At 37.0% G+C, this 27,501-nt stretch overlaps 1 protein-coding gene across 9 annotated transcripts in view; it reads right to left on the bottom strand.

The window, feature by feature from the left end:
* Window positions 1–588: 588 nt before the first annotated feature.
* smoc1 (SPARC related modular calcium binding 1) overlaps window positions 589–27,501 on the bottom strand; it is a 64,289-nt gene continuing 37,376 nt past the window's right edge. For 6 of the 9 annotated variants that reach the window (XM_048191600.1, XM_048191605.1, XM_048191606.1 and 3 more), the window contains 6 exons: window positions 21,069–21,261; window positions 19,593–19,675; window positions 16,756–16,861; window positions 15,340–15,584; window positions 14,231–14,264; window positions 589–2,030 (listed from right to left, as the gene is read on the bottom strand). In XM_048191600.1, the coding sequence (XP_048047557.1) occupies window positions 1,991–2,030; window positions 14,231–14,264; window positions 15,340–15,584; window positions 16,756–16,861; window positions 19,593–19,675; window positions 21,069–21,261 (701 nt within the window). In that variant the 3' untranslated portion in view covers window positions 589–1,990. Of the gene's footprint in view, window positions 2,031–14,210; window positions 14,265–15,339; window positions 15,585–16,755; window positions 16,862–19,592; window positions 19,676–21,068; window positions 21,262–27,501 lie in introns of all 9 variants that reach the window. The other 3 variants (XM_048191601.1, XM_048191603.1, XM_048191602.1) reach the window with 3 other exon arrangements.

Below are 27,501 nucleotides of genomic sequence, written 5' to 3'. Positions count from 1 at the left end.
ATTGATGTTGACATTGCCTTCAGAGTTTGTTAAACAATGTTTTAAGAATTGGAGAAAAGACCAAAAAATAGCACATATGATAAATATTTACAACTTGACTATTTTAATTTTTTAGCCAAAGTAATGGCTTCCAAGTCCATGTCCATAAGACACACACACACACACACATACACACACACTTGTATATGTGGTTTATGGGGACTCTCCATAGACGTAATGGTTTTTATACAGTACAAACTGTATTTCCTATCCCCCTACACTACCCCTACCCCTAAACCTACCCATCACAGAAAACTGTCTGCATTTTTTGAATTTTGAATCATTTAGCATGTTTTATAAGCCATTTGGTTGACGAGGACACAGGAAGTGTCCTCATAAACCATGTTTATGTTGTAATACCCATGTCATTATACACACTAGTGTCCTCATAAACCATGTATACAAGAGAACACACACACACACACACACACACACACACACACACACACACACACACACACACACACACACACACACACACACACACACACAACCAAACACATCTTTCCTAAAGCAGAAAGTTATTGAAAAAGAAATAAGGGGTAAATATATTTATGTAACTCTATTTTTATTGTTTTCTTGCAAGACGCTGGAAGTTTCATTTCCAAGAATTGTTCATTTCCAAAACCCAGTAAATGATGACATAGAATGTTATTTTGAGTCAATGTAAGTACATCTATTTATTTATTTACTTTTTAATCAATTACCCTCTCATATTTGTTCCTGCATCATTACTACACAACTGATTACATTGGCTGAGAAAAAAAAATGCTTTCGAACACCTTTCGAAAATCCTCTTCTAGCCAGAGAAGAAAATGTGAAGAAAAAAAACAAACAAAAAAAACAAACTGTGGTAATACCATGGTTTAATTACACTGTAATTTTCCATGTCACTCCTAAGTACTTCAAAGTATTGTACATGTCCAAAAAAAAAAAAAAGAAAAAGAAAAGAAAAAAAATTACTAGTGTATTTTCTGTTAGTGTGTGCCAAAACCCATATATATGGAAAATTGTTACACTCAAGTATGTCTTATGAAAGGATATTATAAATATGGATCCTAAACTAGGCCAGTTGCGTGCGTTTATCAGTATATAGCAATTGGAACACCCTGTACTATTTCATGTCATATTTAAGGTTCAAGATTTGATAAAGACATTGTGAAAAAGCAACAGAACACCAGTTGTTCCGTATGTGAGACACACCATACTTACTGAATAATCCATTTGAAGAAAGCAAAGCTAAGTGAAGTGTTTCGTGACTTTTACAAAACTAATTTTGCGTGAAAGTGTTTTTGAACTCTGACTTCTGAACAAACCATGTAGAACTTACTGCTAATTCTCAGGCGATGGTTATGTGTACATTACTAGTGTCCTGAGGTGCAAGACTGAGAGATCGTAGCTAATGTTTGTTGACAGAAAAGATTTTGCTCCATTTCTTGTTCACTAATGCTCCATTAGTTCCGTTGCTAAGGTGAACAATGGAGCAAACATACTGGTTGAATGGACATTTTTAAAAACATCAGCAAACACAAGAAGAGACATTTAAAGGCAAGCTAATTTCAAAATGGAGTGCTTGCTTTTTGAATTTTTAAATTGACATTAAAAAGTTCTCATTCAAAAACAACTATATAATACTGTCTGGATTAGCAGTGAGTGTGGATGTGCTGAAAATGTGGACGGTAGCAGGTAATCGATCAAACACAATCTGTGTTCTCTGACATACGTTTTTGTCAATCTTTAAGTCATATTAATAAAACGTTTATAACACAAACAAAGGACATAATAAAATGCCTAACAATGGGAGGAGAAAGTGCAAATATTTTGGCTCCATGATATCATTTTCATCTTTTTTTTTTTTTCATTAGGAACCTCATAATAATTTCTCAAAATCCTTCGTTGTACTCTTCCAGCAGTGAACAGATGCCTTCCCACTGTGCTTTGTGCTACTGCCTCATCTTCTGGAACTTTCTGTCTTCAGACCAGACGACCTACTGGAAAACAGACAGTCTGGTGAGATAGGTGAGCGGCGAGGTGTTTGCGCTCAGCATGCTGGCCTACAGATGCGCCAAAACACAGCCATAGCGTGACAAGACGGCAGCATTCTTCAGATTATCTGCAATCATGCATGCACATGTTCACATATGCGCACATACATGCGGCCTAGATCTCGTCTGCGATCTCACACACACATGAAAAATAGGAGGAGAGACATGGGGGCAAACAACATGTCGGCGTTGCGGATGTGTGAGCTTTGTCTGCGAGCGGAACATCTCCAGATGCACCAAACGCATTCAAGATGATATGTTCGACGTCAGCTCCAAAGATGCACTGGCTTCATTCAAATTATGTTGTGCATATGTGAGCATCTTAATGTTGATGGAAGGATGAGAGGCCATGTTTGTTCTCTCTGCAAAGTCATTTGGGAAACAGATACTTCCCCTGCGGCTGATGTGTAATTTTTTCTCTACTGCTACATCCTTGTCCTAAATTTTCTCACTTTTCCATTTTGCCTTTGAGGCTGGGACGTTTGACATTGGCTCAAAAATTATTGGCGATTCATGCAAATATCTGCTTTTCAGTATAAAAATTTATTTACATAACATAAACCCAACATGCGGCAGAACGAGTATTTAGTTCATCCCATGCAGTACAGTAAACCATAATGGATTCATGTGGCGTATAATTGGATCATGATGGCATTGGGAACAGGGACATTTGGCGTCCACAGTTTGGGCCATAGGACTCCTTTTGGGGCTATCAATCAGAGAGAGTCTGAGGAACTTGGGAGATGGGTAACACAGACAGATTGCTTGCAGATGGTTGCTGTAGAAGGGAGTACAAGAGTTCCAGTGAAGAACCCCCTCCTCTACCCCATGGGGGAAGGGACTGACAGGCAGAGGGGGGTCCCAGGCCCTGGAGAGTCCATCAGATGTGTGTGTATGTGTGAGGTCAACAGCAGGCATTTGGGGGTGGGGAAACGCAGGTGGACGTTCAATCAAAAGAAACAGACCTGTTTTATCAGCTATGCTGAATTTATTACTTACACAAACTTATGCTTAAAGTATACTTCACATTTTACACAAACGCTTACAGTAGTGTACGCATATAGCCAAATGCATTGCCTTTCAAAGTATAGAGAATGTGAAGCTGACGTCACGCAGTGTTGAGTTCTGGGTCTTGTTTAGCCGCCAAATTAGGACGATCGCGCTGCCATTCTGCTAGTGAGTTTAATGCATTTTTTTTTTTTTTTTTGATGATGATTGTGAAAAATGTCACCATTATAGGTCATCAACAAGTGCCATAGTAATAAACCACCAACATCGTTGGCAATGGAAAAACTGACAATGTAATTTTTTTTCATACGTAAAAAAACTAAGGGAAGCAGGTTGAGGAGGTCAAATAATAAAAAATTTCAAGTGAAAATTTTGTATTTTGTTTGCTTTAACATTACCGTTGCACAGTTTGTTGGCTTGTGAAATAGCAGAACTTGCACACAGCCACTACGAAACTGTTCACAAGCTTCTAGGGATTTGATTTTGGCTGTTGTGTGTTGAAATAATCAGAGATAGAGAGAGAGGAAAAAAAAACAACAACACCAGTGTCATGTCTGCTGAATGTGTGACCCACAGTCTTTGATTCCCCTCCCAACAATAAAACTTGAGTTACATTTAAACGTTTCTAACAAAGAAATGGATCGACTTCTTTCAGCTTGTTGAACACATTTTTATTTAGACATTTCTATGGCTGAAGCAGCACCCAGTGCGTGACACTGTTTTCATGGTAACCACATACATTGTCAGTGGAATTCTACACAGTGAAAACATCAAATGATCATGCACTGTAATAAAATAGCTTCTCTTCCATGCAAACAATACCATAAACAATGTGCATATTTAATTTATAGGCAAAAACAAAAGGTGCAGGTATTGGTATTATTTTAGTATCTGTAGCAGAGGGCCCAAGATGGAGGTGCCGCCCCAGCATGCAATGCAACGTGACTTAGCTTCACATTCGCTATAGTACATTTGATAGTGTGTGCGAACACTGGCGATCAACACATGCTCACTCTTCATCCAGTGCCTGTACTATCTCTCTCCAGAACTTAAGACTGATAAAAATGTACTCATTTAAACTAGAGTTATGAGTATCCTTTCACCCACTTAGACAAGTGCTCATTAAAGCAGGCATTTACTGTTGTTGTGGTCTAAAATAGTGTTGTTCCTTCCCTTCCATTAGTTTTTCAACTGTAAAACATGACCTACCATTGTTGCCACCTTGCGAACAACTTAATTAGTGCAAAGAAAAAAAGAAATATATACAAGAAAAAAACGGGGGGTGGTTTACACGCATACAGTATGCAGAAACATGCTGCTGATGAAATGTACATTACACACTCTGTATGCATACTCTGGAACACATAAAAAACAAAGCATAGTTTTGGCTTTAGTTGAGACCACAACTTTGGGGATTAACTAACTAAAAGTGTCTCTGCTCAATTCAAAAGTGTACTGCGGAATATTTTTGCCTTTTTTTTGTTTAACCCATTAAGCTTACAATAATGATTGATATTTTGAGTTGGATTTGGCAGAACATGATTTATGTCATTTGTCCTTGCATGCAGCTACAATGGTGTGATACAGTATGCTACTTATTTGTGCTGTCAATACATTTTTTGTCTTGTATGACTTTCTTTTTAATGTCAGTGGGTCTTGGAGTAGAATGAAAGATCTGTCATATAAAAAACCACAGATGCATTTTTGACCACAGATGGCGATAGAGAGGCCACAGTTCCATAGTGCACCTTTAACTTTTTACAATAATGTAGTTTTTCAGTTAATACCTACTTTGTCCAACAACTATTGAGAGTATGTCTTGTTTGTCCGTTAGCGTGGAGAATTCTTTTAGCTCTCAGTGTCTGCATACTCATTCTCCTCAAAAGCCCAATTCCCTTCGGTAATTAACAGGCACCAGAAAAAGGGTCCACTTTGGCCTCTACTCTTTCAGAGCGGTAAAGTGATGAAATGACTGTGCCATTAAGGACACAAAGCCTCTCCCTGCTCACCCCGTCCCCCTCATCTGATAAAGGCTGGGGAAACCAGATCCAGTGTGTCTGAGAGCTGCCTTACCTGACTGCTGATCTCTGATTAAGCCTTACATTGGAGACCTGGAAGAGTAGGCTACTGCCTGGTGGCAGAAAAGGTGTGCAATGAGGTATCACTGATGCCGATTAAAACAAAAAAAAATAAAAAAATGTATATTTTGCATGATTTGCACAACATTTATAGGGGTACTACTAGTATTGTGCAAAATCAGGTGTTGTTACAGAATATATAGTGGTTCTCAACTTGTCTTGCTTAAAGGGATAGTTCACCCAAAAATTAAAAGTATCCCTTGATTTCTCACCCTCAATCTTCTTTCAGACGAACACAATCAGAGCTATATTAAAAAAAATATCCTGGCTCTTCTAAGCTTTATAATAGTAGTAAATGGCGCTCAAGATTTTGAAGTGTATCCATCCATCATAAAAGATATCCACACACCTCCAGGGGGTTAATAAAGGGCTTCTGAAGAGAAGCGATGGGTTTTTGTAAGAAAAATATCCATATTTAAAACTTTATAACTATAATAACTGGCTTCCAGCAAAAGCCGTACATGAGTATAGTTCCGGCGGAAGAGTGATCTCTGACGCATAACATATTGATGAATGCGGAAGTGCAGAGGATAAAGCAAAACAAAACACCGGTCTCGAATTAGAAGTCTAAAACAAGTGTCAGAGGATTTTGATATAAGAGAAGATTAGCTTGAGTTTGTTGACCAGCCCTATTTGTTTGAACCACGAGAGGCGTCTACTCTCACCAATGCTTATGCTACTTCTACATCCTACATCATACAACAGGTCAGAGGTCACTCTTCCGTCAGAACTCAACTTGCGTATGGCCGTTGCCATTATAGTTAATAAAGTTTTAAATATGGATATTTTTCTTACAAAAACCCATTGCTTTGCTTCAAAAGGCCTTTATTAACTCCCTGGATTACTTTTATGATGGATGTATGACTTTTTTTGGCTTCAAAATCTCAAGCACCATTCACAACCATTACAAAGCTTGGAAAAGAGAGGATACATATTTTTTTAATATAACTCTGATCGATGTATAAAATCTTCTTAAAGAAGATAGTCATATACACCTAGGATGGCTTGAGGGTGGGTAAATTATTATCCCTTTAAAAGTGCTAAAGAGGATCTTTTCGTCGACTGAGAAACCAAAGACTGTTAGTGAGTTTTTGAAATGAGCGCATGCGTAAGAACAACCCCCCTCCTTCACAGCTCATTTCGAGGGAATGCCTCCCAAAACTCGTGCACGAGTATTGGAACACGAGTGTTTACCACCGGCATTCGCTGTGTCGTGTTAGTGGATTCATTATGTCGGACTCACCGCAGGTAACTCATAATCTGCAGGTGTTACCCCTGTCTCCTGACAAAAACATTGCATGTGGCGCCTGTAGAGTGTGGAAAGTTACTGGAGCGCGCAGCCGCGCACGTCTCTCACAAGGAATGTCATGGCAGTGATTGACAAGCCAGAGGGCCAATCGTTTACGCGATGATCGCGTAAACGATTGGCTGATGTTTTTAAGGCCCTACCTCGTGCACAGATGATGTATATTAATATTATTACTTTCAGTGCACCTAATAAATAGTCTTTTATCAGTTAGTAAAGACAGTTAAGTAATATTGCAAAAATGTATAAAACAAAACATCCTCTTTAGCACCTTTAAGGACTTTAAAGACTTTAAAGTACCAATGGTGTTTAGAACTCAAAAGTCAACAAAAATGTTCTTAAAATCAAACACTGAAATTTATTATTATCACCCTAAATCCAATAATGACCAAATAATGTGCAAAATAATTAACAGGACATTGGCTGAGGTGGGTTATTTTTTCTTCTCAATAATAATATATATATATATATATATATATATATATTTTTTTTTTTTTTTTTTCTTTTCTTTTTCTTTTTACTTACTGTCAGACCTGCAACTTGCATTTCTGGACCACAACTCACTAGTTATAAAAAATATTGGACACTGCTAAAACAGGAAATTGAAAGCAAATGCTATATAATCTGAACATACAATAAACTCAAGTTAGACTTGTGCTTGTATACAAAAGGCTACAGAAAAGGACAATTTAAAAAAAAAGCTCCTAGACAAAAAAAAAAAAATCTCCCACTGTCTCCTAGACAGTGCCAACTTTTCCAAGTTAGCAAGTAGTCTGCTTTCTTTTTTACATACTCCATAGAAAACATCACCATGATGTCATCCATAATTATCGTAAATGACTAAGATGCAACAAATCAGTGTGTCTGCAACATTCTCCCAGCCAGATGCTTAAAGCGTCTTTTTCACAAAGCTAATGGCACGCACAAACAAAGCCTCTTTCTAACGTAAGAAATAAGAGTCGAGTCTCACGTCTGCTGTCAAAATTAAAGCAAACAAACTGACATATTTTCCAGCTCACTAAAACTTCTTCAGTCTGACATTTACTTTTTGTCCATCCAAGAGCAACTGGCTAGTTTTACCTCTTAAAGCTCAAAGCGCAGTTGAGTGGCATGCATGCTATCTAAAATATGCTGCTAAAACACTTTAAACTGCATTAATGAGAGGAAGTACCAAAATAAGTGTTACAATGCACTGGTAGAATCTGTAGAAATGTGCAGAGCAGGTGGGTCCCATATAATGATATTACTCCTTAAACAATTAGCCTGGAAGGATGGCCCACCCGTTTTAAGAGCCCTCTTAATTTCCAACAAAGACATAAAAGCTAAGCGGTGCATTAGAGACTAATAATTGGTGCATTTAGTTCTGACATTCTTACATACAATGAAAAGAATGCCTGTGTGATAGATGGTTTGATAGTGAATAGCATATTTCACTTTTTTCAAAATATATATCTGGATCTGGAACTCTAACTCTAACTTTGTATTGCACCTCCCATTCAATAAATCGCAATAAGCTTTGTCCTTGGTTACTTTTGATATAAAACAAAGTCTGTCCAAAGTCTGTGAAATTCAAACAATAAATGCCATTTTAGCGCTCTTTAATGGGACATGAAAGATCGTCTCAGCGTCTTAGATCAAGCGAAGCAGCAGCGCACGTGAACCGGTCATCTCTTCCGCTTTACTACTAGCTACAGCCAGAGCTGGGTAGATTACTTATGAATTGTAATCAGTTACTGATTACAAATTGTATGACAAAATTTGTAATCAGTAATATAATCTCTTAGATTACACATTTTTGGTAACGTAATCTGACTACTTTTGGATTACATTTAGATTACTTTTGTGCTAAACCTTATTTGATGTCACATATATTGTAGGATAATCTTGTGCTATTTTGACAGATACAAAGAAAAAATATATTCCAAGAAATATATTCTATTCACCAACAAGAGCCTCGACAGATTCTTGTATTCTCTAAGTGCAATGTATAGGCAATGTATGGGCAGTTAATACTTACACTTTACAAAATACTAACACTACTGTACCTGTTAGAGTTTGCTGATAGTAACACTGAATAAAACAAAATCACATCTTATGATTTTAAAACATATTTACTTAAAATTAAGTTAATTTCGAAATCGGCAACATTACAAAAACAAATATTGAAAAACATGAAATTCACAGCAATATCATTGCTACATCATATATTTAATCTATATTTTATATATTATATTATTATTATTATTATTTCATATAAATATTTCATCTATATTTCATATATATATATATATATCTATATTTCCCCCTCACCGCCGGAAAAACTTGAAGAATCACGAACGTATATAAGCTGCAGGTTTATTATGAAAAAAATATAAACGTAAAAAAATAAATAAATAAATAAATAAATAAAAATAAAAAATTATGCAAGGCAAGGCAATTTTATTTGTATAGCACATTTCAAACACAAAGGTAATTCAAAGTGCTTTACATGAAGAACCAAATACATAATAAAAATAGAACGCATAAGAAATAGAGAATCAATGAATTGTGAACAACTTACTGCCATTGTGTAAATAATATGTAATCATGTAATCCATAAAAAGTAACTGTAGTCTGATTACAAGTATTTTAAAAAGTAATTTACTCTAATTACAAGTACTTTGGAATCTGATTACGTAATCCAGATTACATGTAATTTGTTACTACCCAGCTCTGGTTGCAGCACGAAATAAACACGAATGAACATCAGAAGGTATGTTGAACGATATAGTATAACTTATCGCAATCCGTATCATGTCTCATGCAATGTCATGTAATGTTACATTTACCTCAAAAAAGTCATTCAAGGGTCACAAACTCGCTAGTCAACTAGAAAAATTAACTCTAGAGAGGAATATTTTGCACTATATTACATATTCATTATATTTTTACTTAACGTGTTCTTCAATATTTAATGTATGTTTGAATAAAACGTTTGGATTGTGCCCAAACACAATCTTACTAAAAGCTCATATTTTCAGACATCAACATCAAATTTGGACACAACTTGTTTAGATTGATGGCTTTGATTTTCTCACATTATTAGAGTAAAACATATTTTAGAAAATATATTTTATATAAAAACTTGAAAATAATATTTTTGTGCATTTTTCATAATATACACAGCTTTTTTTTACTCTTTTCACTAGCAATAATCTACCAAATGTCTTCTTTCAAAAGAGACAAAACTTAAGTCTTTGCTCCAAAGCATTCAAGATTTGACAGTTTATTTCATTTTCAGGTCTATGCTCAAAAAGTGGTTAACAGGTAATAAATGGATTATAATTACTGCATAAATATAATTCAGTACCATAAAATCCCTAAAAGTACAAAATTGTCCATAAAAAACATTATGAAACTAAAATATAGTACATTCATTTTATTTAAATAAAGAAGAAAAAAAAAGGAAAAAAGACATTTTTGACTACCTCATGAAGAACACCAGAGGGTTAAGAAAACATCGATTTCAAGACCTCTGTATTTATAAAACCCTGCGTATGACCCTGGTTATAACCATATATCCAGGCACACAGAGTAGTAAGGAGCACCCTCAGCATTTTTAGAGATAATTCTGGTGTCTGGATTTCAGTAACTGGTATTGTACCTAAATAATATTTGTCATACATTGTTGTCAAACAGCCACAGCCTGATGAAGGAAACGTCCATCGGCTCTCATCATGTTATAGATATTTTGGCAGCGCGCAGTCCCAAATCCTGACTACATCAGACTCATCAATTTTACTTCCAGTACACTTAAGCGACAAGACATAAAACTGTCTTTTAGGAGAAGCTTGGCCCAATTCATCAACCCTCAAGTGTGTACAAGGGAGGGGGGTGTCGAAAAGCAAACTCTTTGGCTGTGGGCAGGAGAAGCCCCCTCAGCTCTCTAAACGAAGCAGCTGTTTATCTTGGCAGTGCAAGTCACGGTCCACTGGGCCTGACTTTCTGCCCGCTCCCGGCCACTGTTTTTAGGTTGAAGTGGGCAGCGCCAGGGTAAACACATGAGCTCAGCCCTCGCTGGGTCCTTGGTGAGTCTCTGCTAGGCTACCAGAACCCGCAAGCCAGGGTAAACAGCAGCTATGCGACTAATAACAAGGAAATCCCACTGGTCGGAGAGCGAGCTGGCGAGAAATGGTGCTAGTGGGCTAGCGAGCCTGTCATCAAACGCTAAACACCTAACTACGGGCAAAACATTATGGCTGGCAAAAGTCAGACACTGAAAGCAAATGAGCGAGAGAGCGACTTGTCATCGTGCTATGAGACAGAACGTCTCTGCTTTCTGCTCTGTCTCTGAAATAGTAAAAAAAAAAAAAAACATACATACACAAGTGAGACAGTCTCGGTCTCAGAGCTATTACAGTTGCCATCATTTCAAATAAACAGTCATGCTTCCAAATAAGTGTGTTTTTTCTCTGGCTCTAAAGAAAATATCACTGAAGACTACCACTAATCAAATGTGAAGTAAATGGTGCCACAAAGTCTTATTCAAACCAGTTATAAAGCTGCGCATGACTTCTGAGCGTCTACACACAGGAGCCCAATGAATTAAACCTCATGCTATAATTTAGCAAAGAGAAACAGGTGGGTCTGGACACACTGAATTATAGCATTTAGATAAATAATTTCTCCCCTTAAGTTCCACTTTAGAGAACCACAAACCAGAAGAGGCCAATATGGAGATGCACATCAGGATTAATATTAAAACCACACTTTCCTTCTCATAACCCGGTAATATACAGCAAAGTCATGACGGTACTGTAATTTTTTTTGCGATATAAAACGGAAAAGAGTAAAAAAGCCCAGGGTCGTGACTCCTGGTAGTTATTTTGGAAATCGTATTCTCCTACTAGATTTATGAGGTTGGAAACATTTTACAGACCTACTAATGCACTTGTCATTGCTTATCTATGAAGCAGAACAAATGATGTGTTTCAGGAGAAGAGAGTAACTCCAAACCTGCAACTTTTGTCCAACAAAAGCTATTAGACGGGATGTCTTCTTGTAATAAGTAACATAAGTAGCAAGTCTTTTGGCCAGTGATGGAGTGGCAGAACTTCTGGTAGAGCTAATGATGGGATATAACATTATTTTAACTCGATCACTGAGGAATCAGGTGGATTGTGGGCTACCGCACCATCCGGCCTAGTTATCTGAGGTAAGAAGCAGTTGCTTCCAACCCAAGGGCTGTTCACCACAATTTACTGTAGCTGGTACACGACCTAACTACACCATTGTGGGGGCAAAAAGCACATTTTATTTAATTTGCTTTGTGCGTAACGCTGGAAACTCATACCAGCATTCTATATTGTCGCTGTCAGGCGGAAACCTTGTATGACCAAAAGCGCTACTTTTTAGCAAATGGAAAAAAAACCCTGTATTTGATATTGTGACTTGTATATGGTCAGGTGCTTGCATGTGTCATTATATTATTAACATTTTGCCAAAATCAAGCTCAAATGGAGTTAAAATGTTTTTGAGTTTTTGACCAGCGTATTTCTGAGAATTTCGGACAAAAGTGTTTTGTCCGTCATTAGAATGGCCGCATCTGAGGCAGTAAGTGCATCACATTACATTTTCATCAACTTACAGGTTATAAAAGTTATTGTAGCTATGTGGACACTCAGTTTTGTGTGTGTGTAATTTGGCTAATATCTCATGTTTTTAAAGGTGCCCTAGAACTTTTTTAAAAAGATGTAATATAAGTCTAAGGTGTCCCCTGAATGTGTCTGTGAAGTTTCAGCTCAAAATACCCCATAGATTTTTTTAATTCATTTTTTTAACTGCCTATTTTGGGGCATATTTAGAAATGATCCGATTCAGGGTGTGTGGCCCTTTAAATCTCGTACTCCACGCCCCAAGAGCTCGCGCTTGCCTTAAACAACATAAAAAAAGTTCAAACAGCTAATATAACCCTCAAAATGGATCTTTACAAAGTGTTCGTCATGCAGCATGTCTAATCGCGCAAGTACAGTGTTTATTTTGATGTTTACATTTGATTCTGAATGAATTTGAGGCTGTGATCCGTGGCTAAAGGCTAATGCTACACTGTTGGAGAGATTTATAAAGAATGAAGTTGTGTTTATGAATTACACAGACTGCAAGTGTTTAAAAATGAAAATAGCGATGGCTCTTGTCTCCGTGAATACAGTAAGAAACGATGGTAACTTTAACCACATTTAACAGTACATTAGCAACATGCTAACGAAACATTTAGAAAGACAATTTACAAATATCACTAAAAATATCATGTTATCACGAATCATGTCAGTTATTATTGCTCCATCTGCCATTTTTTGCTATTGTTCTTGCTTGCTTACCTAGTCTGTTGATTCAGCTATGCAGGTTGGGAACATGGGCTGGCATATGCAAATATTGGGGGCGTACACCCCGACTGTTACGTAACAGTCGGCGTTATGTTGAGATTCGCCTGTTCTTCGGAGGTCTTTTAAACAAATGAGATTTATATAAGGAGGAGGAAACAATGGAGTTTGAGACTCACTGTATGTCTTTTCCATGTACTGAACTCTTGTTATTTAACTACGCTGAGGTAAATTCAATTTTTGAATCTAGGGCACCTTTAAAGACTAAGTGCTATGCACAGGCTGTTTAAGACAGTATTGGCTATGACTCGATGCCAAACTCTAGACTGAGACACTCTTCTCCGCTTCTCAAATACATACAACATTAGCCTTTATATACAGTGTTTCTTGAGTAAAGAAAACTCTGTACTTATTCAGATAACCAGTTCTTTATTTAACGTTGCATTGTATACAAGCAGAGATGCTCCAAACTGCGTCCGGCACTTCATTTACAATAGAGGTTTTACTGACAGTTTGAGGATCCAACGGAGTAACGAGGTTTAGTCACAAGCTTGTTTTAATACTCGTCATTAAATAAATAACCCACCAACAGATGTTGACCAATAGCAAAAAAAAACAAAAAAACAAACAAGTTTGCATCTGAGCAAAATGAACTACGTTACCTAATCAGAATGTTTGTAACATTGTGCATATACTTTTTCCGTAACAACAACCTACAACGTGGACATTGAACAGCTAAAGCATGAATTCACAACATTGTTATACAATAGTGTACTTATTGCAATGTTATTTCTAAAGTTTTTACAACAGTTTTCACATGTTGTTTTTGTTGTGATTTCATTTCATTTGTACGTTCTTGTCAACTAAAAAAGTGCCTGTGAGCAAAGATTCATATTTTCCTCATTGAGATGACAGCTCAACAGTCTCTATGAGTTTAAAGTGAATTTTCCACTAAATTACTCTCTGTAATGATGTCACTTTCTTTTTATCTACTATTTTTTAGACCCTGATTATTCTCTGAGAATAGTTCACTTCTGACTCAATTACACACAGCACCAGGACTACTGTGAAAAACTATGATTAAAGTAATCATCTATTGAACCCAGCTCACAAAGGAATACATGCACACAAACGCAGACACTATGTGGGTGGCCATAAAGATGCATCATTCATGCCGTCTCCATCATAAAAGGCCAAGGTTTATACTGTTCACTACATTGCTTGCTCTCTATTCATATTGTTAATATATTATAATTTCTGCTCTCTGCAGCTGCTGAGGCAAATGTTAGTGCGAAAGCAATTAGTCAGGCCTTACTGAACAAATTTGTCCCTTGCCTTGTCCCCTGACTGCTGCTGCTTGTGGTGCTACCTGCAAAGAAACAAGAAAAAGATCTGAGTAACATGTTTTCCCAGACAAATGTCTCTACCAGACTACCAATTTTCCTGTAGTCAGAAACTACTGAATCTTACAAAGATGTCACTGTGCCAGTATTTGACTCATGTCATACAGTCACTGCACCTTGAGATTATAAAGAATGTTTTTCGGTTGTCTTTCCTCAGCCTTATTTAACCCCATGTTCTGTTTGGGGTTTGAGTATGAACACTAAGCCTGTTTCTGACTTAGAAGTTAATTGTGATATAAAGTAAAAAATAACATAACACTGTGAACTTTAAACTCACAACTGTGAGATTTAAAGTCACATTTTGAGTTAAAATGTCATTGACAATGTCACAACTATGATAAATTAAGTCACAATATAAATATATAATATAAAGTCCCACTGTGAGATATTACAACAAATCAAGTTGCAATTTGAAAGATATCAATTCACATTGCGAAATATAGTCACGTTGCGAGATATGAAATTGTAATTATGAGAAGCAAAGTCGCAATTAACTGTTTTCAACTCTGAGGCTGAAATGGGCTTCCATAGAGACCCTGAGATGATACAGACACAATACACTTCAATAATATATTTCTACTGGTTTAGAGGAAACAAGTTTAATTTCAAAAGTAGAAGTAATTTCCAACAAAACATGAGGGGTAATGATTGACTAACTATTGCTAACTGAATACATTGTTAGAGAAAACCTATTAAACAACCTGGAAAATAGCATCTACATTCATATGTTTATTCATTAATTTACAAATACTTTTCAGTCAAACGTTTAACTTTGTATTTTCTTCCTTGCAATGTAAATACAATTACCAGAAACTACTCACTCCACCATATCAAACTGGTAGGAAGTTTTGTTGGAACACCAGCTTTCATTGTGTATTCAGTGACACAGGAAGTAGCAGGGGAAGTTAAGTAACTTCCGTAATAACCTCACAAAATGTGGTTCCACCAAAGCACAACACCACCACTCCAGTTCCTTTAAATTACCAAATGTAATTTGTCATCTGTTTTTATATCATAAATACATTTAGAAAAATTGCACACCCTCTTTATTGACTCCTAGGCATCCTTTGAGTTCTTGAAGGGAGATGGTCTTGTCCTTGTTAAGGTCACAGTAGTCGGTGAACTTGCGGGCGCATCGTTTGGGTTTGGCTTTCTTCTTCACATAGCGCTTGAAGGGCTTCATCTCCTTCTTGTTGATATCGAAACTGCCATTATTATCCAGCTGGGCAAAGTACCAGTGAACCACCCGTTCCTCCAGTGTGTGGCTTGGGTCAGGCTCAACAAACCTGGCGCAGAAACAATCCCAGTTGGAGCAGTATACTGTATAATATATTTAACATAAGTCAAACTTATTTTTCTTAGATAGTTCACCCAAAAATGAACATTCTGTCATTTACTCACCCTCAAGCTGTTCCAAACCTGTATGAATTTCTTTCTTCTGCTGAACACAAAAGATATTTTGAAGAATGTTAGTATAACCAAAGAGTTGATGGGCCCCACTGACCTCCATAGCATGGAAAAAAAAAACCTATGGAAGTCAATGGGACCCATCAACATTCTTCAAACTATCTTATTTGTGTTCAGCAGAAGAAAAAAATAATACAGGTTTGGAACAACTTGAAGGTGAGTAAGTGATGATAGAATTTTCATCTTTGGGTGAACTGTCCCTTTAAGATTTTTTGTTGTTTAATTTGACAGAGAGAGAAGAGAGACTGGAAATGGCTGAGGAGAAAGGGGGGATGGTATTGGGACACACAGGTCTGGCTACTGCTCTGACTACAATTGAACTTTTTCATTAGAAGCAAATTAGAATCACTTCACACTTAGGCAGATTCAGATTTCCTATATGAATTGTATTCGACTTAAAAAACAATAAAATCACCATTCAACTTTTCCAGAACTATTTGCCTCTTTTGAAGAATTGCAATTAAAACATGATAAAACTGACTGATCAGACTGAACACATAACACCCTTGGCCACTAGGCCTAGAATATAAGAGAGATGGGGGAAGTTAAGAAAAAATAGTCAGAAGTTATGAAAAATACGTCATTGTGGTGGGACGTTTTGCACAAGCAAAACTACTCATATATACTGTATACTCATATCTAGTTATTATTTCGAGACTATTCTCAAATCATTATGATGTTTAATCATTTAATCTCAAAATAAATATTTTTAGTAAATGAAGTCATCAAGTTGTAACAAAGGAAAATTACACATCCATTTCTAGCACTGAAAACTTTGAAATTGAAATTTCTGATAATCATGCTTTTTTTTTCTCAGCCTTATTCTCTCAATTTTATGACTCTTCAATTAACAATACAGCTTATTCTCAGATTGATACAACTGTATTCTCATATCATCAGTTTCTTTTTAATTAATGATTTATTTTAATTTTAACTAAAATGCTGTTGCATGGCATCTATAAATAACACATTACTTTATTAAGTTCTTACCTCCCACCACCAGAGGGGGTTGGTGAGTTGATAGCTTGCACCATGTCAGTAGTAAGGGCATCCAAAAGGCTGGTTATGAATTCCACTTTCTTTCCCTCTGGACACCCTGTAACATTTAAAGAGAGACCCGCATTCCCATTTAGAATTGCAGCAGCACACAAAAGAAATATTTCACCATTAAATTTTTCTTAGACCAACTTGTTTTCAATTATGCTCGCCGTAAGAGGAGGAAGTATTAAGCTGTCCCAATGAAAAATACGACATAATGCAATACGGTTGTTTATCTAGGCTATAAATGTCACCGCTGATCTCAGTTTTAACACAGCCTACCATAATCAACAAAATATGGCAAACAAAAGATGTTAGCATTTGCAAATGCTCGAGTGCATGTGTGAAATGTGAAGTAGCAAACAGAGCGACAAGGTGACGAGGGCACTTTCGCAGACCACCGCAGCCCGTTAACTTTTACAACACATTGCTGAACACCTTGGGTAGCACTTTTTTAACTGTCCCAGATGCTTGGCTTCAATGGTGTGCTCGACTCGAGTCAATGTTTTGGCCTTAATTGTATCTCTTAAAGGGTGACTTAAAACAGAAGAATGTAATAAAATAATCTCAGTTTTCACTTTGGTTAATTTTGGTTTTCTCGAGATGTACTCTCTACCTCAGTGCCACTACCTTTCTTGATTTTCTTCACTCTCATTTTGCTGGGGCCCTGTGGCTTACCAGGTGACTCCAATTAGTATCTGTAAGGTTTGGACAAGTGTGATGACGTGCCGGCTCAGTGCTTCTCAGCCCAAGTGTTAAATTAGAACATATGGAATCAGACTCATCTTGTCAAACGTCCCACACTGTATTCGACAGATGTATACTTCATAAAGCCAGCTTGTGGGAGGCTCTGATGTAGATCAGTCATGAGTTTGTTTGTTTGTTTGCACTAGTACGATGATGCTACAGGTAGGTCTTGTAGTGGAATTTGGCCCATGGCTATAAATGGTTATAGAACATCTATACAAAAGTTATTTTTTCCACATTCCTATGTTGAAAGGATGAAACCAAGACTCTTTGCTTTGGTGCCAGGTTGCTCTCAAGTAGAGTACATAAAAATAATTTGACTGAAGTCCCCCTGAGCACTGACAGCACCTCTCGGCCCCCTGCTGCTGTCCTCCCCAGTGGTCCACGCCGTCATAAACTACTCCACACATCTGTTACCCAGTCAGGAGCCATGTTTTACTCTGTAAACTTACCAGATGGGGAATTAAAAAGGAGTTACAATGAAACTTTAAATGAAAGAGAAAGAAGCGAGAAACCAGAAAACAACTGGAACGAGCGAAAGCCTAATATTTCAAGAGAAAACCACTTTTAAATGCTAACATGTGGTAGGCCTACTGCATATTCTTGTTAAACATTTGTCAAACATTATTAGCAAGCGCAAAACGAAATCCATTTTTTTTAGCAAGCAGCATAGTCAAGGAAAATGAAAATATACAATAAAATAAATTAAGTGTAGAGAAACGTATTAACAAATGTTGCACATTAAAAAAAAAAAAGCATAAGCTTTAGCTAGATCTCAGCAATAAGCTGTGATTTGCTACTTGCTAGTCAGTTGCAGGGGAAAATTATTAATCAATAATTTTGATCCATCGTCCCAGAAGAGAAAATAGAAATGCATATATCTAGCAAGGTAGTCAACTTTGAGGAGTACACTACCTTACAGCTTATTACTGACCACAAAGCTAATAGCTAATACACTGTATAACCAATCACGAACTACCTATTTTAGAAATTATGTGCATATAAACTCAGAAGAATGAGTGACATATAATGTAATAATGAAGATAGTTAAGCCAGTCGCACACCGGATGACATGATTCGGCTTCTCGTCCAGTGTGTAACCCCCTATAGTTGTATCCCAAATTACATAATGTAGGCTACATTATGCACTATGTACTTTACCATCTAGTGTGTGACATTAATGACAGGTTCAGACTACACAATATCAGCTCAATTCTGGCATGATCCTTTTAACGTAGGGTGTCGTGTTGATTCGTAGGGATGCAAGAATCGATCGTTTTATCTCGTGTAATGTGTCATAATGGACGACAACCGACGGCTGCATCTGCAATGCTTCACAACATCCCGACAGAAAGACTAGCATGTTTAATTTTTTCCATCACATCTGTGACGTTGACCGATAAGAGCACAGAAGCTCTTCCGTACACAGCTTTCAAAAGAAAGAGAGAAAGAGAGCAATGGAGGAAAGGTATGTGAAGCAATGCCAACAATACTCCTGCTTTTATGACATTTTCTCGAGGGACTACAATGACAAATTGAAAAAAGATAAATGCTGGCAAACGATAGCGGTGAGTACTGGAATTTGCATTAGCATTAAGCTAACACTTCGGTAGTTTGTTTACACTCTTGTTTCCAGAATATTTCTGTTTCTCGATGACGTCTAGCACATTGATAAAGACAAGCAATGATTGGTTGGGAAGCAATGTGTAGTCTGTGTAGTTAAAAACCACATAATCATAACAGAAAAAAAATATTATGTAGTCTGAACCTGGCATTAGGAAGCTAGTTTGTCATTTAGTATCAGTCTGGCCCCTCCCCTTCTCCCCTTCTACAGCATAATTAAAAATGTGATCATTAAGTGCACAAAGTATCCAAAATTCCAAACTTTTTTTTGGTTAAAAATAAGTGCATCATCCTGGTATCTGAAGTGCTCTTCTTGTTTAAATTTTCATTAGAAACACACTATTCATACTATTTATACTAAGTATGCAAATTGGGAGAATTTGGGTTGTACCTCATGCCATGTCAACCGTTCAGCTCACCTGTCAGATCTCTGTCTCTAAAAGGATCTTCCATCTCTGAGTCTCGAGAACGAGCCGCACTGTCACATTCTGGTTTTTTATACCTGATGGAGAATGCAAACATGAGGCACTTTTACAAGATTCATACCTTCTCTAATATCTTCAGTATATTTTTCTGTACAAAGCTATATCTGGAGCCACATTTATTCTGTTCAGTCTGTAAAAGTCAGACATCTGAGAGTAAAAACATCAACTTGCTAGAGAGAGCTGCTTTATAGTCAAATTGAAGTTGTAATTCTAATTGAAAGTGACATTGACATTTTTCATGTTTACTACCGTAAAGCTGCTTGCTTTAAAACAATGTAGTATATAAAGTGCTATATAAATAAACATGACATGATTTGACTGGAATGCCGAACTGCAGAGCCCGGCATTGGGATGCGCTCAGTATACTGCTGTAAAATACATTTCAAACTTATTTTTACCTCTAAGTGAAGGACGAAAAGAACTTTGCCATGAATATATTGGGGCTTTTAGGAATCTTTTGACTTGGACCAGTAGGCAACCGCTCAGAACTTCCAAGCAAATGCATAGCAATGTGTCTACTACATCTCAGAACATTTTGATGACCACAAAGTATGAATTTTGCGACCAAATCATCATGGACAAGTATTACACATTTTCTCGTTAGTAAAGAATGCAGAGTTTGGCCTTCACTGTAACAAGCCCTCAGAGACAGGACCAAAAAAAAAAAAAAAAAAAAAAAAAATGCAGCTATACTAGTCCTGTCTCAGTTAACACAGCTATCCAAACACATGAAGAAATGACAAACTCTAAGTATTTGATTTCATTGTTTAATCAGATTTGGTTCACTGGTTTTTACTACACAAATTTGTACTAAAATTGAGTAAGACAGACATAAGTAAGCAAGCTCACACAAAAACAACAAGAAATTTAGAATTTAACGGAAACATCCAGAACATCTATCCAAAGGATCAAGCCATCTCAGCATGGTTCAGAGGCAGCGTGTGCTCAGTGCCTGAATTCAAATTGCCAATTTCGTTCAGCAAGAACCAGTTGGGTAAACCTTCTCAATATTTCCAGGGCAAAAAAAGAGAGCAATTTACACATCTCCAAAAGTGGAAAATAAATCAGAGCTCATAATGGGTAGAAACACATCAGGACGTGTCACGCTTTCAATTTGAGTGCTTTCTAAACAAAATTCAGCACTGACAACTTTGCTCATGGAAAAATAAAGACTGTGGTTTGGAGAGAAAATCGATTGTCATAACATTCTGCAACTAAACTAATCAGTCACATTGGATTGTATTACTGATGATTGCCATTTTTATAGCATTTTGAGATGTTTAGAGCACGCAAGCTCATCCAGAAACGTTGTATAAATAATGGGGTTACAGCACAAACAATAATGTCTTGACTCAGTGGTAATGACACAATTACAAAATTGGTCATAAGAATAGTTTGTCTCTGTCTTACCTTGCAGAAGTTCCAGGTATGGGTCTCCCAGTGTCCACCAGCACACACCAGCAGTAACCAGTGGACTGGTGGCACTGCACCGGCTTGTACAAGCCCTGCAAGCCGCAGTCAGGGATGAAGATGGCTTCCCGCGGGTTCTGCCGAGCCTCATCCTGGGCCGTCTGCCTCTCCTGGTCACAAGAGGGAACTTTCTCTAAAACCATGAGAAACACACTCAATACAGAGAAATCTTTTAATGCACTGTAAATACACACAGTATAACTAACTTATAATGGAAAGTACCCTTTACTCAAAATGTGCCAAAAAGTTTAACTAACAGTTATTTTTGAGTTCATTCAACATCTATCAGAGATTTAAGTTAAGTTTTTACAACTCCGCTAAAGTTTAGAGTTCAGGGAACTTGAAAAAATAGATTCAACCATAATCAAATATTTTAATGTCAAACAAACGCCCTCTAGTGGTGTTTTTTTTTTTTTTTACCAAAATGTGACGTCATCGCTGAACTTGCACTCAGATATTTTCCCTCCACACAGATACCCAGACGTTCAAAGGGCAGTTGGATTCAACAGCAGGTCAATTCAAGTCCAAATACATACATTTTTATTTGGATAACTACAAAAATATGGAAGTATGTTTATAATAATGTTGCAGACTGGTCTAATTAGTATCGGCTACACTCACATCATCCGGCCACAGGCTAGGTTAAAACTTTGAGTTGCATTAAATTAAGGTGAACAAAACACTAAATATATATTTTGATTTAAAATTATGTTTATTTGTAATTTACAGTTATTCAAAAAACTAGCTCTGCTTACTGAAGATATTTAAGTTTGCAAACACAAAAATAGAGGCAATCATTTGCCTCAAATTTTTTGAGTTAGTAGAACTTATCCACATAGAACACAGTAGAACTTATCCACATCCACATAAGTTTTCAAAGTTTTCCTAAGTTTTCTTAGGACTACTGTTCAAAGTGGATGAACTTCTAGTTTCTTTGTTGTTAAAAGGACTATAATGTGGAAAATATATGTGGAATATATAGTATCACTCCACTGTAACCTGGCCTCTTTATACTCAACTTTATACTCTCTTCCTGTACACTGTACAAAGACAGAAAAAGATTGGGATCAGTAAGTTGTTTTTATCATTTGAAAGAAGATTCTTATGACCAAAGCTGCATCTATACAGTATATTCGGGTTCAGGTTCAATTGTGTCGTCAAAAATGAGATTTGACTGAGATCAGCTACAATAAAACTGACCAAAATTGTGTTAAAATTAACACAAGGCAGAATTGACTTAAAAACTTTTCTGTTCTTTTCAGTTCTGAGCCATTAGGATTGAATTTTCTTGTATTTATTAAAACAAAAGACACTTGAGAGATGTTATTTTAAATGTTTTAACACCTTGTCTCATAAATCTCTATTTATGTTGAAATCCATTTAGTACGCTGCTCACTTGTAGTGCATCGGGCCAAGTATAATAGCACCAGATGTTGAAGCTAATCCAGCTAGCAGGGTGCTGAAGAGCTTTTTAGCTCTCCTGATTGATGTCATTTTTAATCAGATGTTTAGTGAATATCGTGCCGCAAGAACAGTTATCAGAACCGCTGTTTTCCTCTGCACGACAGCCTGGGACAATCAAGTTGTTAATCATTAGATTGGACAGATGCATAAGCTATACAAAACTCCCTCAAGTCTTTTCTTTCTCCTTCCTATATTTTTCTTCATAAATAATTCTTCATCAACTTATTAATCACACAAATTAGACATTAAATCCAAATATATATATTTATACGTACCTCAACCTTAATTTTTGCATTCCTTTTACATTCCAGTACTATGTTATGACTTCAAAAATGTATAAACAAATACATTTTGACATTATGCATCACATATCCAGCTTCATATAGCTTTTTCAACTTGTTGGTGCTGGTTTAGCACTGCACTTGCGACGCAGAGAGCTTTAGTACGAGTCCCATGAAGCACAAGTCAAGATAAAACAGCTCAAAGACTTGTAGAAGCAAGCTAAAATGGCATGGTTGCTTCAGCAAATGTGTTTTTATGTCACGTTTGATTTGGTTAACATTATCGGTTATGCCATTTTCAAACGCGATAGAGCATTAACATTTTAACAACATAATAAAACGTAGCTGTGTTTGTTTTGGTGATTTCAAATATCAACATCATTTCTCAGAAATCGCTTACTACATCTTTAACCAATGGAATGAGTTTGGGGTAGGATTATCTGTTTGTCCAAACAATGGAAGATGGAGCATTTGGGGCGCTAGGGTAGTGTGGGAAATATGTTTGGAAAACATTATTCTTGCAGTTCTATTTTTCCCTGCTCGTAGCACAAAAATTACACATCGCCCGCATTCTGTTTGTAAAAATAATGGGAAGAGACGGAATTTTGCATTGCGTACTCAAGCACCACAATACAATGTGCATAAACGTGTCTAATCCAAATCCCCAAGTATTGTTTGGGCAGGGGGAGGTGGGGAATCTAAATGGTCCCTAAATGAATTTCTGCCGAAGTATAAAATTCCTGGCTGTAGGGTGAGGGGTGGTACTGAGGTAGGACAAGATCCGGAGTGTGAGAGAATTAAACAGAGAACAGCACCACCCACTCAGAGTTATCGTCTGAGCCTCCAAATGAAAACCATGAGCTACAACCCCTTTCAGTGTAACCAAATCCTGCTGTTTTTGCTTTTGTCTTCATTACAAACAGTTCTGGTAAGGGGACTGACAGCGTTGGCGTGATCGGGAAAAAGGCTTGGGGTGTTTTAAGTGGAACATGACTGCGAAGACAAGGAACGGGGGAGAGCTAGCCATCGGAGCATTAATATGTCCTCTTTTCCAGAGATGGGCTCACAATCCGCACTCAAGTGTTCACGGCAGAGTCCATGACTCCTGCGCTTCCCGCCAAGGTTCCTTCATATCTAAATTATTTAGCACTGTTTATTGTAGCTAGGGTATACTGGCGCCAAGCAGATGGGATTCCCAAAAGAAAATTGTTTTTTTTTCTCCCCTCTTTCTCTTGCCCTAATACAATAAAACAGGACAGAAAAGGATGGACAGTCTCAGATCCTATTTAATCCTATTTACGTCATGCATTTTTGTTATGCATTCATTTTTTTTGAGATCTGCACGTAAAACTTGATCCAAGCCCCCTCTCTTTTCAGAGTCATTTATATGCACTCTGTCCCTTTTTATTCCAAGAAGTGAGTCGCATGAGTTCTGTTTAAACAAACAGACATAAGTGAGAGTACAGCCGAGGTGAGACCTCATTGCTCATTGCTCCCCAGAATGCTTTGCTGTGGTTCTCTCTCATTGTTTACAGGCTGGTATTGATTAGTTTATGCGCAGTATGTTGTAGGTAAACTCTGCTGATTTCCTCACTATCACGGCTGAAAATCAGAGCCTCATGTGTTTCATCGTGCCAAGACTGGCCAAACAAAATAGCTTGAAACTCAGACTTATCAGCCTCCTGTAAACACAGCGTTCTCTCTCTCTCTCTCTCTCGTTATCCCCCTTTCTGTTTTAGATGCGTATATCTTGCTCTCTCTTTCTATCGCTCTTTCTTCATATGCCATCCCCCCAATTGTTTTCAGCTGTGGGGCAAGTAATCACTCCAGTCTTGGATCTATGCATTCTGCGCTCATAACGTAACAGAAGAGGGTATAATGGGCCAGAAGAGGAGGGGTGGGCACCATGTTCTCCTTAAAATTTTGTATTTGCTACATGGAAAGGTTTATAGGCAATCATGTCAAACATTTCCTCATCCTTAGAAGTATTCTAACATCTTAATTTTTATTTCCTTGATTCCTTGACTTGCCAATAGTAGGTTTGATGACTGGATGTATCGAGAAACACAATATATTGTTTTTCAAACAGAATAACCCAATGATGCGTCATCGCTAGTTCAACCAAAAATGAAAATTCTGTCATTTATTACTCACCCTCATGTCGTTCCACACCCTAAAGGTCTTTGTTCATCTTTGGAACACAAATTAAGATATTTTTTGATGAAATCCGATGGCTCGGTGAGGCCTACATTGCCAGCAAGACAATTAACACTTTCAGATGCCCAGAAAGCTACTAAAGACATTTAAAACAGTTCATGTGACTACAGTGGTTCAACCTTAATGTTATGAAGCGACAAGAATACTTTTTTTTACAAAATAACGACTTTATTTAACAATATAAGGTGATGGGCGATTTCAAAACTCTGCTTCATGAAGCTTGGAATCTTTTGTTTCTAATCAGTGGTTTGGAGCACGTATCAAACTGCCAGAGTCATGTGATTTCAGAAAACAAGGCTTTGTTACGTCATAAGTGTTTCGAAATTTCAATGGTTCACCACTTGGGGGCATGACTTTGGCAGTCTGATTCACGCTCTGAACCACTGATTTGAAACAAAAGATTCATAAACAGGGGCGGAGCCAGACACTGTTAACATTCGGGGCTTAGCCCAAATCTATATTTTTCCAATGACATTTTAATTTTCTGTTAACAGCTTTACTGACATGAAAGAAGCTTTTTTATAGTATTCTTGAGTAAAGTTCATAAAATGTACATGATTTGGCACTTTAATTTGTAAAAGTTTGTTAGGTCTACCTCCTTTAGTACATTTTAAGGTTAAATGCATCAATCTGGGGCTCTTTGGAAGCTCAAAATTAAGAGCTTCAACCCATGTACAGTGTGCAAATTGACCAAAGAAACAGCATTGTACCTCGACATGAAAGAGGGTTTAGTTCTTTTTAGTCTATAGTATCATCTTTTTAGTTGTGATATAGTGTCTACATCGTTTTAGGTGTTTTAGGATGCCAAACAATTATTACAATGAAATAATAATATAATAATGTTTTAGGCCTATATAATTATTCATGACTAATATCCATATATTGTAAAAAAAAAAAAATGCTCTCTAAATAAATTACAGTTTTATTAGAAATTAAAGCCTAAGCCTAAAGCCTTGAGCTTTTATTTTGATCACCAGATCACCAGCTGATCGTGTGAGCAAATGTGCGCACTTGCAGCGCAGACAGACTGTATATATACTTAATCACTGTATTTTGCTGTTTTATAAAGGCACAAAGCCATATCACGGTTTCGATTTTAGCTCGTTGGCAAAATACAACGTTAGAGACCATTTACATGTTTTACATTTTCGGTTCATTATGAAACGGTGGCACCGGGTCATTAATGGGAATCACTGAATGAACATTTAGCTGACAAATGTGCCAAAGTTGTATTATCAGCTGTTATATCATAACAAAAACCCTTCAACCGGACCGAAAGAGAGTCTCGAGGCCTGCCGCTGCTCTGAGTGAGTGACAGGAGGCGTGGCTGTGTCGTGGCTGTGAACGCGCTGTCGGAGAGAAGAGAGAAAAATGATATTTTGACAGCATTGTTAAGAAACCTCAAACCTGAAAGATTCAGGGCTTGACTCAAAACATTCGGGGCTGAAGCCCCGGCAAAATCGGCTGGCGCCTCCCCTGTTCATAAAGCTTCGAAGCTTCATGAAGCAGTGTTTTGAAATCGCCCATCACTAGAAACTGTTGAATAAAGACGTTATTTAGTTTTTTTGCCTCAAAGAAAGTATTCTCGTCACTTCATAACATTAAGGCTGAACCACTGTAGTCACATGAACTGTTTTAAATATGTCTTTAGTAGCTTTCTGGGCATCTGAATGTGTTAATTATCTTGCTGCCAATGCAGGCCTCACTGAGCCATCTGATTTTATCAAAAAAATCTTAATTTGTGTTCTGAAGATGAACAAAGGTCTTACGGGTGTAGAACGAAATGAGAGTGAGTAATTAATGACAGAATTTTAATTTGTGGGTGAACTAACCCTTTAAGAACTTCCTGGGCATGTGACACATCTTGCCATATAGCAGACGCTCTTATCCAAAGTGACTTACCATATAGGGTCATTCTGAGAATTTGGAATTCTAAAACAATTTGTGCCTCATTTATGTCCCCATGACTTACTACTGACTTTAATAAAATGATACAGAACTTAGTCATATAGTGTAATTTAATGGTTTTTACAAAAAAAGAAAAAATAAATCAATTTTGTATTTAAATGTTTGTTATCCATCGAAATATCAGCTCATTGCATTCGCAGTCAATAGAGGGTTAAAAAATAAAAAATCAAGCAGAATTTGTCTTTCTCCTTGAAAGACAAATTTAAAAACACCGGTAACTGTCAGGTAACTAAATTTATCTATGGGTAAATTTACCCCAGTACTTTGGGTGTGAGGTGGAAAAATATGTGTTTTTTTTTTCTACAGTACTAATTTCAACAGTAACCTTTTAAATAAATAAATACCTAAATAAATAAATTTTAAGACACAAAGGGCAACATTTCCTGAGAATGACAAACAGGTATACAGTCATTCTGGAGCATCAAGGGTTAAAAGGATTTTCA

This window comes from Megalobrama amblycephala, linkage group LG5, assembly GCF_018812025.1.
Source record: "Megalobrama amblycephala isolate DHTTF-2021 linkage group LG5, ASM1881202v1, whole genome shotgun sequence".
Lineage (NCBI taxonomy): Eukaryota > Metazoa > Chordata > Actinopteri > Cypriniformes > Xenocyprididae > Megalobrama > Megalobrama amblycephala.
Note: the sequence above shows the minus strand (reverse complement) of the source record. Positions and strands in the feature narration are given on the sequence as shown.